General features: G+C 37.5%; 1 protein-coding gene across 1 annotated transcript in view; it reads left to right on the top strand.

Moving 5' to 3' along the window:
• Positions 1–15,903, top strand: part of LARGE1 (LARGE xylosyl- and glucuronyltransferase 1) — a 405,800-nt gene that overhangs the window by 211,248 nt on the left and 178,649 nt on the right. Inside the window, exon 5 of the mRNA XM_080936852.1 lies at positions 749–872. Within this exon, the coding sequence (XP_080792978.1) occupies positions 749–872 (124 nt within the window). The remainder of the gene's footprint in view (positions 1–748; positions 873–15,903) is intronic.

The raw sequence follows: 15,903 nt of genomic DNA, 5'->3' as shown, positions 1-15,903 counted from the left end.
ATCTCTGCAGTTAGGAAGCAAAACATGAACAGGAAGTAACCTTGAGCTGTAAAACCTTAGACTTGGTCTCTGTCACTTACTTAAGCAAATTTTATACTCTAAAGGTTCTACTATATATCCAAATATTACCACAATCTGGAGATGAAGTATTCAATCACCTAAGTCAAATCAGGGATATTTCATATTGAAATTACTAGATTCTGGTGCATTCTTGCCCTGTGGCATGCTGTCATGAACTGTCCAGGAAATATTAGAAACCGTAGACAGCTGAGTGAGTAAAAGCCTTTTGGATCCACTATAAAAGAGGGAAGCTAGAATCTTCAGTGAGGTTCCAGATAATAGAATCATGAACACATAACTTTATTTTGGAAAAAGGAAAAGCAGAAAACACAACTTATCTTTGAGTTAATGGAAAACTCTGTTACCAACTATCCACACCAGTTTAAGGTAAGTTTTAGGTATGTTTTTGCATGTCAAGTTAGTGGGTGCAAAAGTTGTCAATAGAAGCATCTTGATAACAGATGTTAGCATTGGGTTTTATCTTTGGTCCTTGATTGTCCACACTCAGAAATTCAAGGTTGAAGGTGATATCTTTTCTCCCTTGCAGTTCTATTATTATCACCAAGAAGCACTTTAGAGCTACATGGCCTGTGGTAGTATCCCATATTATCTGCTTGGAAGGGGGTGACTTTTCAGCTAGATTCATGACCCTTAATGCTCCTCTGGCAACCTCCTTTCCTCTCAACAGGCGGAACCCTCTACACTTCCACCTTATTGCTGACTCTATTGCTGAGCAGATCCTGGCTAAGCTCTTCCAGACCTGGATGGTACCTGCAGTGAGAGTAGACTTCTATAATGCTGATGAGCTCAAGGTAGGAATGGGAGGAAGGGAGGAATGATTTGCTGATCTCCTGGGAGCATTGGTGGGAAATATTTAAATAGACTGTAGTAAGGATAGAGACCTCAGCTCCTAATGGGAAATATTCAGGTTGTAATTATGCTTATCTCTCTTTATCATTAAGCAATAAGTTATCAAAACTGGTCTGCTAACACAGACTCTACTTTGGTCTTTGCAGTTCTAGCCACCAAGGTTCTCTATCAAAGCTGATGTTCACTGATGTTGGTTTATGCTTGAGCATTATGTCTGGGGTAGAATGGTAGCTCATCATTCTCTAGCTCTTGAAGTGAATGTTGACCTCAGAGTCTGACAGAACTTGCCTTAACTACATGCACTGACATGTACTGTTTACTGGCAACAAGACACAAACCAATCAACAGCCTATTTCTTCAAGGACTCCCATGTCTTGGGGTAAGTAAGAGTTTCTGATGAAAGAATATATTTTGATGCCTTAAGAAAATTATTTTGAATAATTACTACATTTGGAGTATTTTACCTAATAAAAAGCATGTGGTCATCTAATTGCTTTGCTTAAAGTTCTTCTGTAATGCAACCTTGCTACCATGAAGATTGTGATCATGATCTAAGTAAACACTATGGACTTGGCTCCCAACTCTCCTTCTTTATCTCTTGTCATTCCTATGAGTTCTCCCTAGCACATAGCTATAAATATTAAAGAACCCAGGAAACATGGCTTCTCTCTAGTGCTGCAGTCCTTTGCAGTTCCCTCTGTCACACTTGCTCTCCCTGTTATTTTGTCAGGTCTCACCATCCTTTATACTCAGTGGCACTGCTAGTTTTCTTGTTTCTAAGAATAAGCCAGAAACTTTATAGCCATTTGTCCTTCACATCTATGTCTAATTCATGGTCATTAGTCCCCATGCAGCCACAGGTATTTGTGAATGTATCCTAACACAAAATGTAAATATATTTTAAAATAGGGTGTGTATTTGGTTGTTATATTCTATAAGGTACTAACATATATCTTAAGCATGGAATGTACACAGGACTCTATTGCGTTAATGCAGAGCCTACCAATGGAGTCTAGCAGCATCTCTTTAATGAAGTAAGAACCTATTTGAACCTTAATGAAGTAAGAGAGCTTTTTCTTGTGCATAGTAGTAGGTGGTGCACTGTAGGTGTCTCACATACTAGCAAGTTTGGTGCACTGCTTTAGTTAAAGGAACTAACAGCATTAAAGGAAAACTTTGGCCTTCTATTTCTAATACCTTGGGAAGACCAGACTCCTAGGCATGGGGCTGATTTTGTCAAGTTGATTCTTCTAAGAGCCACAAAGTCATTCAACTGCATTTTAGAGTAGTGGCATTTTAAATAGATCATGTTGATACAGACTATAGTTTTTGATTTTCACATATTTCAAGTTCAGAGGTTGATTAAGATGTTCAGAGTTTTGCATTTGGGGATTGTCATAATTTATGTCCCATTCCAATCTATTCTGAGCTAAAATTGATTAACACTCTTAGAAAGTTAAAAACAAAATTTAACAAATTGCTGTAGTAATTAAGGTAAAAAGCAAGCCACTCTTGTCTCCCAGGGTCTTAGTGGCAATACCCTGGGGACATGAAACAAGAATGGAGGAACAGAGCTGGCAAGAGGGCTGCCTCTGCACTTATACTCCACTTCATCCCTGCTCTTTCCCACTCAACTTATAGCTTGTTTAGAATCACAGAGGGAGTCACATGAGGAGGCACATTTCTGTAACAATGAAAAAAAAAAAAGGGAGTCTGGGGCAGAGAGGACATCTATCTCTGTGAGAAGCTGAAGTGTATAGGGAATTCTGTCTCAAAACAAAAACAAAATAAAACAAAAACAAAACAAAACTTTCTGAGAGGGCAACCCCTGTATTTTAATTTAAATACTTGTTTTCCACTGAAAACCTATGTATTTGTGTCTGAGCCTTGGCTAATTAATTTGTGTAATGGTTTGATATAAAGTCAGCCACTGAGGGAAGAAGTAGTGTCTATGACTTGACAGGTTCTTTAAAATGCTTGGCTTTTTCAGAAGTAGTGGCTAGAGCCTGTAGTCCCAGCCTGAAATGGGAGGATTGTTAGAACCGAAGAATTAGAGACTAGCAGGCAACATGGCAAAATCCTTGTCTCAAAATAAAATAAACACTGAAGAGTCCCACCCCATAATGAATCCCAAGTTCCTATAATATATCTATGTTGTGAATCCTATTGCTCATATGGCCTGGGCTGTGATCCATGGACTTTATGATGTTGAAGGGCCAGAATGTGCCACAGAGACCAGGGCTTTCCTGAATCCCTGAATCTTAGATGACAGGAGAAGAATAAGGAGGGGTCTGTGATTTTTGTATTCTAGAGCAGTTGCCTGTTACTTTACATACTGTATTTTTGCTGAGCATAGTTTTGTCAGCTTGTTACAAGTTAGGGTTATTTGGGGAAGGGAACCTCAGTTGGCAAAATGCCTCATTAAGATTAATTTGTAGGACATAGTGTTAAGAGTTGATTGGGAAGGTCCCAGCATACAGGGGCTGTGCTGCCTCTAGATGGGTGGTCCTGTGTTATTTAAGAAATTAGGCTGAGCAAGTTATGGAAAGCCAGCCAGGAATCAGTGTTCCTCCATGATTTCTGTTTTAATTTCTCGCTACAGGTTTCTGCCTTGAGTTTGTTTCTCTTCTACTTTCAGAGAGTGATTATGTTCAGGTCATATAGGACAAATAAACTCTTTCTCTTCCAAGTTGCCTTTGGTTTTGGATTTTATCACAGTAATAGAAAAGAAGCAAAGACAAGTACTAACTCATTTAGAGCTTTTATGGTTTAAAAAGTGTAATAGTTTTAAAAAGCCATACTGACATATTTAAAATGGTACTATCTTCTAGAATCTTTCCTTCATAGAAGATTCCTAATAATGTATTTTTTTCCTACCTGTTACCCTCTTTTATATCTGAGGATTTCTATTCCTGAATCTTAGTAGGATAATGAATATGTGGATACATTATATATAGAACATGTTTTGAAGGCACCAGTGATCACAGAAAAACAGTTATATATGATCACCTCTGCCAACTTGCATTTGCCCTCTCCTGGCTGATCTGCACCCTCATCTGCCTTTCTGCTCATCATCGGTTTATCTTTCCTTTCCCTGTGTGTATCCCCATATCTTAGCTGAACCCTGTCTCTCTAGATGAGTCCTGGTAGCCCTATCCAAGCTTCATGATCTTGACCTGCACATTGGCATCTCTTGCCTTTTGTCCTGCTCACATTTCCTTTCTCAGGACTATTCTTGCACAATAGCAAGGTTCAGTTTTCTGAAAAAGCAAACTCATGCATGACACTCCTGTATTCTGTTGTCCCATTAAGTATAAGACCACAGCTGTACAGACTTGGGGTTTTTTATTTGTTTCTTTGGTTGTTTATTCTGTTTTGTTGGGTTTTATTTGTTTATTTTTAAACTTTGTTTACCGAACTTTCTTTCCTTATTACTAATTTCCTGTTCTTTTCTGGAGACTATGTTACTGTGAGAAACTGCCTTCTTTGTTATCACCATGGGCATCCTTAGTTCTTTGAGTTTGTAGAATTACATACATTTCTTCAGGAAATTCACCACAGATCTTAATCTTCCAATTCATGTTGTTTGTGATGGTTATAATTTCTCTTATTGGCTCATATGTTGGAATATTTGGTCACCAGTTGGTAGAACTGTTTGGGAAGGATTAGTTAGTTTGGCCTTGTTGAGAGGAAGTGTGTCATTCGGGAAGACTTTGAGGTTTCAAATGACCACAACATTCCCATTAGCTTCTATGTCTTATAGTTCTGTCCTTATAGATGTGAATTCTCAGAAACTGCTCTAATGCCATGCCTGCCTTCCCTTACCATGCTTGTGGGTATGATGTCATGGTCTCTAATACTCTGAAACTTTAAGACTCAAACTTTTCTTCTATGTGTTGCCTTAGTCTTGATGTTTTATCACAGTATTTGAAAAGTAACTAAGACCGATTTAATCTCTTTGCTCCCTAGATTTTTTTTTAATGCTGTGATCCTTATTGGATGCCTAGTTAAGAAAATGTTTGCTAGTAACTGATATATATTGCAGTTAGAGCTGTTGTCTTTATTTTGTTTTCAGTTCTAGGGTTTGAGCCTGGTGCCTGGAAAATGTTAGCATGCCTTGTAAAACTGAACACCACCCCCCCCAACCCCTTCAACCCTCTTTCACTTTACTTTTTGCTTTCAGACACCTCAGTAAGTTTCCAAGGCTAATGTGGCACCAGCGATAATCCTGCTACAGCTTCCTAGTAGCTGGGATTGTGGGCCTGGGTCATCTTTATCAACTTCAGCACTGGGTTATTAAAAATATCAAGGCAAGATTTTGATCAGAAGAAAGAATCACCACATTTCTGAATGTATCTTGTAGTCTGGGTGGGGAGCCTGTCTGAGATTTTGCAGTAGTGGTGTTGTATACACCAGCCCATATCCTTGTAGCAGTCTTTGGGCAGAAAAGCATGCATTATTTTTCTATCTTTCCTTTTTACTGTCCCTTTTTTTTTTTTTTCAGATAGAGTGTCTTTATACAGACTACATTGGCCTTGAACTTACCATGTATCCCAATGGTAGCTTCAAACTAACTCACTGTGCAACTAGGATGAGTATCTTTCTATGACAACTATCAGGAACAGAGGACACTCTCATGTCTCCCTTTAGATAATATCTGGGAAGGAGGAAGAACAAGAAGGAGGCAGACATGGACTGTGTCTTTAGTTTTCAACATGTATGTCAGAAAGCTCATCTACAGACATGTAAGACAGTCTTCTTCCCTGATATAGCTGGCTCCAAGAAATGATTTTGCACAACTTTTCGAAATGGCATTTTTCAGAAATGCTCCTGTGGCCCTTTATTGTCTCTGTTTGTGTTGGAGATGGAGTATGAAATAGTAGGGATTTATGAGGGCAGGGTACATGTTTAAAACCGAGCTGTGGAAACCCATCATGGGCTGATATACTTCTCTCCATAATGACCAGTTCATTTGGATGTGCAAATAGGAGTCTCTGCCTGCCTATCCCAGCTGTCTGTAGAATGTTCCCCAGTCTTTCCAGTACTTGCATAGCCCATTTATTTTCAGCCCTTAAATCTCTATATCAAAAGGCTAACAGGACTATACTTTCTCTGACCTGAGCTCTGCTCAGCTCTGCTCAAAACTTGTAACTCTGAGCCTTCAGAGATAATGGGGGATTTATTTTGGCACAGAGTTTGTAGATGTCTGGATACTGTCACTCACTTCTCATGACAATCCTCTGGGTTTGAGAGTAACATTTGATTACCTCCATCCCACAGGTAATTCATAAGTCTGCAACCCAGCACTGCAGAATATTTGCCTAAGATCAGGCAGCTAATAAATGCCAAGGCTGATATTTTACTTTTCTCTTTTGAAATGGATGATATAAGACAGGAAGCTGTACAGTTCACTAGGCACCAGTGGAATTCAGATCTGAAGGAAAGGACTGCAGACACACAAAAAAACAGGATGCCCTCGTCCCAGTGTACTTTATCTCCTGTCTTTTGGGGCCCCTGGGCTCATTAGCTACATCTAATGTTTCCTTTAGAATGAATATATTGTTTCTAATGATATCCCTTCTTATCCTCCATTCTCACAATTCTGTGGTGTCAGTTTAATATCCCCAATATATGAATAAATAACTCCAAGTCTTAACTTAACATTTTGAAACCACATGTATCATGGTTTCAAAACTGTAAACTCCATTGTATCTAATTCATATCCTTTGTTCTTTCCCGTTTCTTCATAGGCTAACTCTAGTTAAACAAGGGTTCCCTAAGCTCTCAGTGCTGATCCTTTTCTGACTGCTCTGAAAAACAAATGGATTAAGCATGAAGCCTCCATTTAATGGCTTGCTGGGAACAGAACTTTATGTTCGGATTAAAGTGACCCACTCTAGTGATGCTCCTGAGGTTTGCAATAGCCCAGAACTTTCACCTATAGACCTTGTTTAAAACTAAATGATCATTACTGTAGTTCCTTTGCTTTAAATCAGCAAAACAGTTCTTGCCAGCTTTTAGATATGGCCCTGCAGTCTACTAGCCTTTTATCTTGCCCCATCTGGTACAGACAGTCACCCTCATGCTACCATGGGGCACCAATGATTCTGAACTCATAAAGAGAAGTAGCTGGGGCAGTGGCTGTTTCATGATTCACCTATCTGGTGGGGAGTCCTAATTTATCTTCTTTTTTCATAGCCTTGATGCCTGCTCTTTACCAACATCACAGAGGTTATAAAGTGGAATTCAAGACAGTGGTTAAAGAAAATATTGATGGTTGACTCTGAAAATTGGTGTCACACTCATTTCATATTGCCTTTGTGCTGTTTTTTTTGTAGAAAGAAAGGAGGTTCTTTTTAGATAGCTATAATTTCTCAGCCCCCTTGCAGGACTTCAAGAAGAATATTTCTATTGTTCCTCTCCATGGACCATTAAGTGAACTTCTGCCTACCTGCTCACATTTCCTAAGAAGATAAATATCCTGAACACTAAAGTTTCAACCACAGTGAAATGAATAAAACATGGATTCTGTGTGTTGAAAGGGGACATGATATTCATAACTTTTTGAACAAATTAGACCTGGAAAAGTAAGAAAGGTACCCAAAGGCCCTTGATTATTTTTTTCTAATATAGACCCTTTCCCCAAAATCTGACCTGTATTTTCAAAGCTAGGTCTGGAGTATAGTATAGTATAGTATAGTATAGTATAGTATAGTATAGTATAGTATAGAAGGTCTACATTGATGTTACTTGTGCTTTAGTTGATGGGACTGGATATCCCTGTGTGCCTAGGCAGTTCCATCCTTTGTGCAGGCTCTCATCTACTGTGAGGTACCCCACAGAGGATCCAAAGGGGAAATACAGCTTATGGTTTTCTAATACATGCTAAAATAAGCAGAGCAACACACAACACTTAAGTCTTCCAAGCCATAGCTATAGCTCTTTTTATTGGTAATGTCTCAGTGCATGTACATGGTATTTTATGCTAGGAAGCTCAGTGCTTGGCACACTGTGAGCACTGATCTTCTTTTCATATAGCTGTCTGTTGTGTAAATCGGCCTTAACCAGGGCAGTTCAGTATACAGTATTTCACCTTGACGACAGTGAAAGAATGTTCTGCATGTAGTAAAGTGTACTTGAGATTTGGAAGTTTTGTCTTTCATTTGCTAATAGCATATAGCATATTCCTCTTATAATGCTGGGCAGCAACAGAGAACTACAGTTCTCAGCCCCATTGTGCCAGAGGTAACAGCTATAGTTTGATGACAGGTTGTTTTACTCAGCTGTAATTTCTGTGTTCAACTAATAAATGAACTTCTAATTTACATATTTTACTTAAAATAACATTATCAATACAGAACTCTATCAGAAATTAAGAAATATCAGTATTTGAAAAATGATTATTAGTAACTTCTGTGTTCTCTTCCACTACCAAGGTGATTGCTGACCTCTCAAAGGACAGACATGGCTTATTTTTCAGAATAGTTCATAGCCTTTATTCCTACCCCTCCTTCTTTGTCATTTTACTGCAGTAGTTGCAAACGGGTTAAATATATGCAGGACTAAGACAGGTGCCATTAACTCATGCTCTGTAATGCTTTTCTGCTTTGTGGATTGATGGTCCAGTTTTGAAATGTAGGTCTGGTTCCCATACCAACAAGTATGTCTCTGTCCTTTGTTACAGAGAATTAGGGCAAAATCAGAGGATACAAATGGTATAGGTGGATAAGTGCCATAGACTCAAAAATATATCTATTTCATGTATAGAAGACCAGTCTGTGAATATTATATGTTTGATGTATATAACTATGAAGAGTAAAATAAAAATTCCATCAGCCTTCTAAGCGTAATCTCTTTGTGTCACATCTAACCTTCATTTTAAACTTAGGAAATTGTATTCTTTCTTTATCAAGCTTTTTTTTTTTTTTTTCTTTCTGTTTGTTTTGAGACAGGATCCTATTATGTAGCCCTGACTGGCCTTAACTTAGCTTTCTGTGTGTAGATTTATGGTAAGGCAATATATGATTTGGACAATGGAGAAAAGTAAACAAGAAAAAGGCTAGGAAATTGGAAAAGGAGGAGAGGAGGGAGGATTCAGGGAGAAACAGAGATGGAGGCAGATGTTTATGTTTCTCTCATCCTCATCTCTTCATAAATAAGTTTGCTATGAATGTTTCCTGGGGGCTGGCACTGTGCAAGATCATTTGACTTATAAGGGTTAGCAAATTATATTATACCTATTGGATCAATGTACTTGCAAGTGAATACTGAATTGAGTTCGCCAGTCACCAAGTTGGAATGTGTGTGTCTAAGGCTTCATAACAAAAAGCCAAGGGGGAGTGATTAAAAGCAACATGCAGGGGCAGTCACATCCACTCTGGTCTGAAGCAGCAAGGGTTCGTGGAGTGAATCACCTGGGAAGGGAACTGCATGGAGAGGGTGGCTTGTGGAGATCATGTGACAGAGTTCATATGCTTGGCTCCACATGTTAGTGGCTCCCTCAGAGTAAGACCGGAGGTCCAATAGCATCAGAATCTTTTTAATATTTATGGCAACAGGTGGAGAACCAACGTCTTAGGCAAGAATTCATTAAAAAGTTAACTCGTCAGCCTAAGAATTAGAAAGTTTTATTTTCTAAGTGGGGGACCAGCACCATGTTGAGTCATGTGATGTCTGAAGTGCAGAAAGCTTAAACAAAAGAAACAGAGAGACAGCCTCTGCTGGCAGGCTGTTGGTGTCCTGCTGTGAGAAGACAGGCTAACACAGATCTACATACTTTGGACTAAGGTCCTGGTATTACAAAATTGTTTAGAAAATTATTAAAAGCTGGTTTGTTTTAAAGCTGTTATAATAAATTAATGTACAAGCCAAGTTTGTTCTTTTAGTTAGAAGAAAAGAGTATAGAGCTCACCCGAATCACTTGGGAATTTTTACCAGCAGTTTGGAACCAGCAGTGTGTACTCAGGTAGAGTGAATAAGACATATATTAAGGATGTTATTAATAAAAAAAGATCTGACGTTCCAGATTGAGAGCTGGACAAATAGAAGTACTTTGGACTAAAGTCCTGGTTTTACAAATTACTTACTTAAAGATTTGTATTTGATAGTACATTAGTTTGTTTCGTGAATTACCCCACTACGGCTACATGGTTAAACAGATGCTGGCTAGTGAGGGTTTGCCATTATCTTAAATTACCAGAAGAGGCTCATATTCTCTCAATTTGAGATCCACAGGAATTTGAGTTGATTTCTTGACATGACAGATTATTAGAGGCCTAAGAATAAGATCATATAGTTTTTTTAGTTTATTCTTTTGTTTTATATTTTAAATTTCAAAGTGGGTATGGTGTTGAGTGTTGTTGTTATATTATTTCTCAGGGAGAGATTACAAAATACAAGATATTCTAGTTTCCAACTAAGGTACACACTATATTGGGAAAAAGATTTTGTCTTTGTGTTTTTAAAAAGTATGATTTGGCTCTGTGTGTCTTGCAGAGGTATATGAGTTAGATTTGATAGAGGTAGACCACCTGAAAGACTGAATTCAAAAGGATCAAACAAATATATATCAATACTAAAATGTTTTCTGTTGAGTTTTATATATATTACGGAATATGCAGCTATGGTGAAGCTATGTCTCAGCTCTGGAAACTGGTAGGCTTCCTATGTTTTTAGATATTTGTCATCAGAATGCTAAACTTGCCGGATTCCAGACATCAGAGACTACAATTGTCAGTGTTGCTTTCCTTCTTGAGGCCTATCCAGCTTCCTCATTCCCGATTCCCCTTCAAATTCTCAAAGCCCATATATTCAGCTTGAAGAAACAATGCAGAGTTGTTGCAGATTCCCTGGACTTTGGGGTAGTGGTGGTGAAGGTGGTTATTGTAAGGTTGTTTTTATGAAGAATTTAGAAATGGTCATAACTTAACAGGGAGGAAGTAGCCAGATTGGTTTTTACAGCCATAATCCTTATTTGGTAACTAAACTATAGTCATCTTCATTGGTAAAAATCTTTCTAATTGATAACAAAGTCGAAGTTCTAATCTTTACGGTAATATAGAATTTATTTGATACAAATTTAAGGGTTTCAGTAGTATAATTTCTTGCTGATTTAAAATTGAGATTAGTATTATTGCTTTCATATAGGTATTGTACCTATACATTTGTTGATGTATTAGACCCAGTCCTATAACTGTTATTATACACTAAGTTTAGTTGATTAACCAAATACTAGTTAAGGGCCAGATAGGAAACTCATAGTTCTGAGTCAATTAAAAGGTGTTTTTGAAATATTTCAATTAAAAATGGCCGAGAATAGTCAAGGCTTAACAGTTCAGAAATACTTTCTATAGTTAGATGGTTTTCAAAAATGTCAGAAATCCATAAATTGTGACATTTAATGTTGTTTATTTATTTATTCATTTTTGTTGAGACTTATCTGTTCCGTACAGTTCCACTTTGGTAGATTCAGTGAAGAAATTGAGCATCTCTACTTCCAGATGAGGTACCCTGTTTGGCTAGGCAGCCACTGAACAAAAACTGCCTATTTCTTCTACAGACTAATACTGTCCAGAAAAAGACACATGCAGAATAGTTGACTGATAATCTTGCCGAGACAAAATTGTTATCCCTTCAAGATTTCTGCATTTCAAATCTGTCAGTGATCCTGGGCCACAAGGCCAAGGACTTACTCTAACATGTTGCTGCCTGCTAGTGGAGATTTGTCTCAACAACCTGTCTCTGTTATGGAAACCATGTTAGGCTTCCTATGTTTTAGGTATTTGGCCATTCTCAGATTTCTGAGATTGACTTAGTTTTATAGCCTAACCAAGCTAATTAACTTTGAGAGAACATAGTCACTTAGTTATTTTCAAGTGGTAATAGTTGTACACAGCTTACATTTAAAGGTAAAGGTATTTTCTTTTTAAGTAAACAGAAAGGGAGATGTGTAGATTCATGTTAAGGCAATACATGATTGAACAGGAGATAGTCAGGGAAAGGTTTAGGAAGGTGAAAGAGGAGTAGAGAACCGATATTTTGGAATGAACTGAGATGTAAGCAGATGTGTATTTTTTTTTTTCTCAGCGCATCTCTAGCTTGATGAGGTTGTTATTATTATTTCTCAGGGTTTCTATGGGTCTTTTTATATCATATAGAAGGGCAGCTTGTCTATTTCTCCATTGGTTGTGAGCTTATTCTGTTGAGGATTTGAGGATTGACAATTTAATATATAAACCTGCTTGATAAGCTACCGGCCTTTGGAGTCATGTTTGTGCTGGTTAGTGGAAGAAAGGAAGATACTGGGCAGTTGTATCTACCTGGAACAGAAGCGACAGGGTGGGCTGAGTAAATTGCCTGGGACGGGAACCCCATGGAGAGGGCAGCTTGTGGATGATGCTTGAGTCCCTGAGCTCTGCTCCATACTGGAGTGCTGTCTCTGGAGTGATAGTGGGGTGCAGGGGGTAAAAGGTTAAGCCATCCATTTAATATTTACAACAACACCTTTGTAGATTAATATATTCTTAAACTTACAAACGTCTGGGCCTCTGAACCCTAAGTTCTGAGATTACTGGCATTCACCTCTAAATTCAGATAAATTGAAGCCTTTTAATGAATGGGAATTTTTTCTTCACAGAATCCCGGGATCTTTTTTGGGAAAGAACATGGCAGTCCTCTGATATAAGTTCATATTTTCATATATTTGATAGACAGATGATTAATTCATCTTTGTTTGGATTCTTCAATGAGTTGATAGTATTTCCTTCCAAAGAATTTTTGTCCTATTTAGAAATTCCCAAAGAGTTATTTTCCTTGAACTTCATCTTTTTGATTGTAACTATTAGTTCTTGTACTACTGAAGACCTAATGCAAGTGCGTATTTTATTCATCTTAAAGCATAGTCACTTTCTACATTAGAACATGAGAACCTGTGAACAAGGACTGCACTCAGTTCTATGCCCAGCTCTTAGAATGAAGCATGATTACAAAGTACCCCTCACAAGTTCTGTCTCTGAGGCTGTGCAGAATTTAGCCAAGCACCTACCTTCTCACATACTTGGCATATCTACCAAATTCTCTCTTCTTGAAAAGAAACACAGAGAACAGTGTACAGACTTTTCATACAAGCTATGTTTTTCATAAATGGCTTCTATCATCCATTTTTCCTCAGCCTTATATCTCTGTGACTGTGGATCTTAATACGGCAAATGTTACAACTTTTCCTGACCTATATGTGTTCTTTCCCATCTGGAAAAATCATGTGTCTGAGTTCAGAGATTTACTAAACTTATTTTAAGCTGCCCAGTGCCTGGATATACCATGGTTCCACCTTGAGCACTGTTCAGCTTCTCTTTCTGAGTAATTGTGACCATCCTGATCATAGCTCAGCTACCTGAAGGATGGAATACTTTCATGTGCTTGATTTCCCTATATCTTCTTTTAAAACTCCATTCTATTTGTGGAGCATTAAAAAAAAAATATAGTACTAGATCACTGCTAAGCAGACATGGCAGACAATATGAGCTCCAGCTTTTCTATACCTTAGACAACACTTTGTCCCAAATATTCCACCTGCCAACATCTTGAATTAGAACCAACCTCATGGATTTGAGTATGGTTGGCATAATTGACTTTGAAGGTTTTTTTTTTAAGACATTTGTTTATTATATATAAGTACACTGTAGGTGTCTTCATACATCCCAGAAGAGGGCCTCAGATTTCATTACAGATTTTTGTGACCCACCATGATGTTGCTAGGATTTGAACTCAATGACCACTGAAAGAACAGTCAGTGCTTTTAACTAATAAGCCATCTCTCCAGCCTGACTTTGAAGTTTAAAGAACATTATAAAAAGACAAAAACAGGAGGAAAAGTAAGAACACTTTTTCAGTAAACATAGCCTTTGCCCACATGGTTTGATTGACTAAGGACTGGGTTGAAATTGGGGAATGGCAGTTTAAGCCTTACAAGTGAGGTTAGAGGTGTTGCTTGTTTGATACTATGAAAGGTTTAGAAATTAGGACCTTTTAAGTAACTCAAGCAGAAATGTGTCAGATGTCTACCTATAGCATGATGTAATTCAGGACCTTGTCCATACTGCTGAGTTGCCTATGCATATTAGCAATGAATAATTTCTGAGTTAGTGAGTTTATTGATCAGTGCTTAGTATCTGGTGAACATTTCAGTTGCTGGCATTAAACACAAAATCCCTCTTTTAAAATAGAGATACCCATCAATAAGAATTGATATTGATGTAATGATCAATGCATACTAAATATAATGACAGAATGGCATGCTAAATACACTCTAGCTTTAGTTCCAAAAAGGCATTCTGAGGTAGCCATGTTGACTTCACCATATCCAGCTGAGGAAATGAATGTTTTCAAGGAGACTTGTTCCAAAGACTCTTGTTGTAAATAAAACCAAAAAGACTGACTCTGGCAAAGCTGTTTGATCAGAATAAAGTAGATTATGATTTGTAGAATCTTAAATATAACTTACATACATTTTATAAGCAATTCAGATATACTCAAATGGTTTATTAATTTATGATGAAAACTTCTAAAAATATTTTTGACATTTAAGCAGAGAGAGAGAGAGTGTGTGTGTGTGTGTGTGAGAGAGAGAGAGAGAGAGAGAGAGAGAGAGAGAGAGAGAGAGGGAGGGAGAGAGAGAATAGTATTCATGATTTTCATGTATATATAACAGTACAATGGGTCATGGTATGTGGATACCCAGAAAAAAAAAAAGACATCATAGGTTATTTCCCAGCTATCCAAATTCATCAAAATTCAAGAACAAAAGGATATGGGGACCCAAGGAGATGGCTCAGGTTATAAAGGCACTTGCTGTCAAACATGAGGCCTCAAGTTCAGGCTCCTGACCATGGTAGAAGAGAAAAACTCCAGCAAATTATTTTCCAGCTTCTACTTGAACACCATGGCATGTGTGAGCCAGTGTGAATAAGCTCACACAAAAACATGCATATTTATGTATAAATAGATGTAAACAGTTGTTTAAAAGTATAAAGAGCTGTGTTTTTAAGCAACAAGCAGTATGAACTGAGAAAGTGTGTATGTAGAATGTTCTGGAGGTCGTTGCCTTAAATCAACTTCAAGGCTGAGTATAAATGTCATAAAATTTGTTTGAAAATATATGCAAATAAACATCTCATCACAGATATTAAACACTAGGGCAAGTGTGAATTGTATTAAAAAGCTACAAAAATTAAATATAATTGGAGCAAGTAACTCAGATGTGTATTTTAACCCTACATATTTTTTCTTTTTTATGAGAATAAAGGTGCACTTTCCACAGAACCCCAATGTAACAAGTGATGAAATGAAGACAGTTATAAGTAAGATATTAGGTATTATTGTTACAAATGAAACATTCTACCTAAAAGAAATAGGGAGTCAAAAGAGGGCTGAGAAATAAGGCAATACCTTATCCTAGCTAAACCTTGTAACTTCACTATAATAAAGCATGTACTCAGAGAACCATATGTGATATGGGGATTACGTCCAGCACCAACACAGTTATAGCAAAGAAGTAAAGCCAAAGACAGTATAAAATAGAATCAAGGTCAATATCTATCAATCTCCTTATCTACATGTAGAGGGAAAATGGACTTTCAATGATTTATGATAAATTTACATTGCTGATAGTGTCCAAGGATACACAAAACCTGCATTATATTGCCTCATGCCACCAGTATTGCTAAAGCCTCTGACCTGACCGCACTGTAGGAAAATAACTTACCAGAAACTTATTTTTAATGATAAAGTTCAAATTATGAAAGTAAACAAAAGGTTAATAGTACCTTCTTAACATTTAGTTAATTTAGGAGAAAATAGAAATGAAACTGTTGCCTATTTTGTTACTAAGGAAATGACATGGAACACTAATGTTTCCAGAGGTCACCCAGAGCTATCACTGAAGAGTGTTAACCTTTGGTGCTTGTTGTTAAGAAT

This window comes from Micromys minutus (assembly GCF_963924665.1).
Source record: "Micromys minutus genome assembly, chromosome: 24".
Taxonomy (NCBI): Eukaryota; Metazoa; Chordata; class Mammalia; order Rodentia; family Muridae; genus Micromys; species Micromys minutus.
This window is presented reverse-complemented; position numbering and strand designations above follow the sequence as displayed.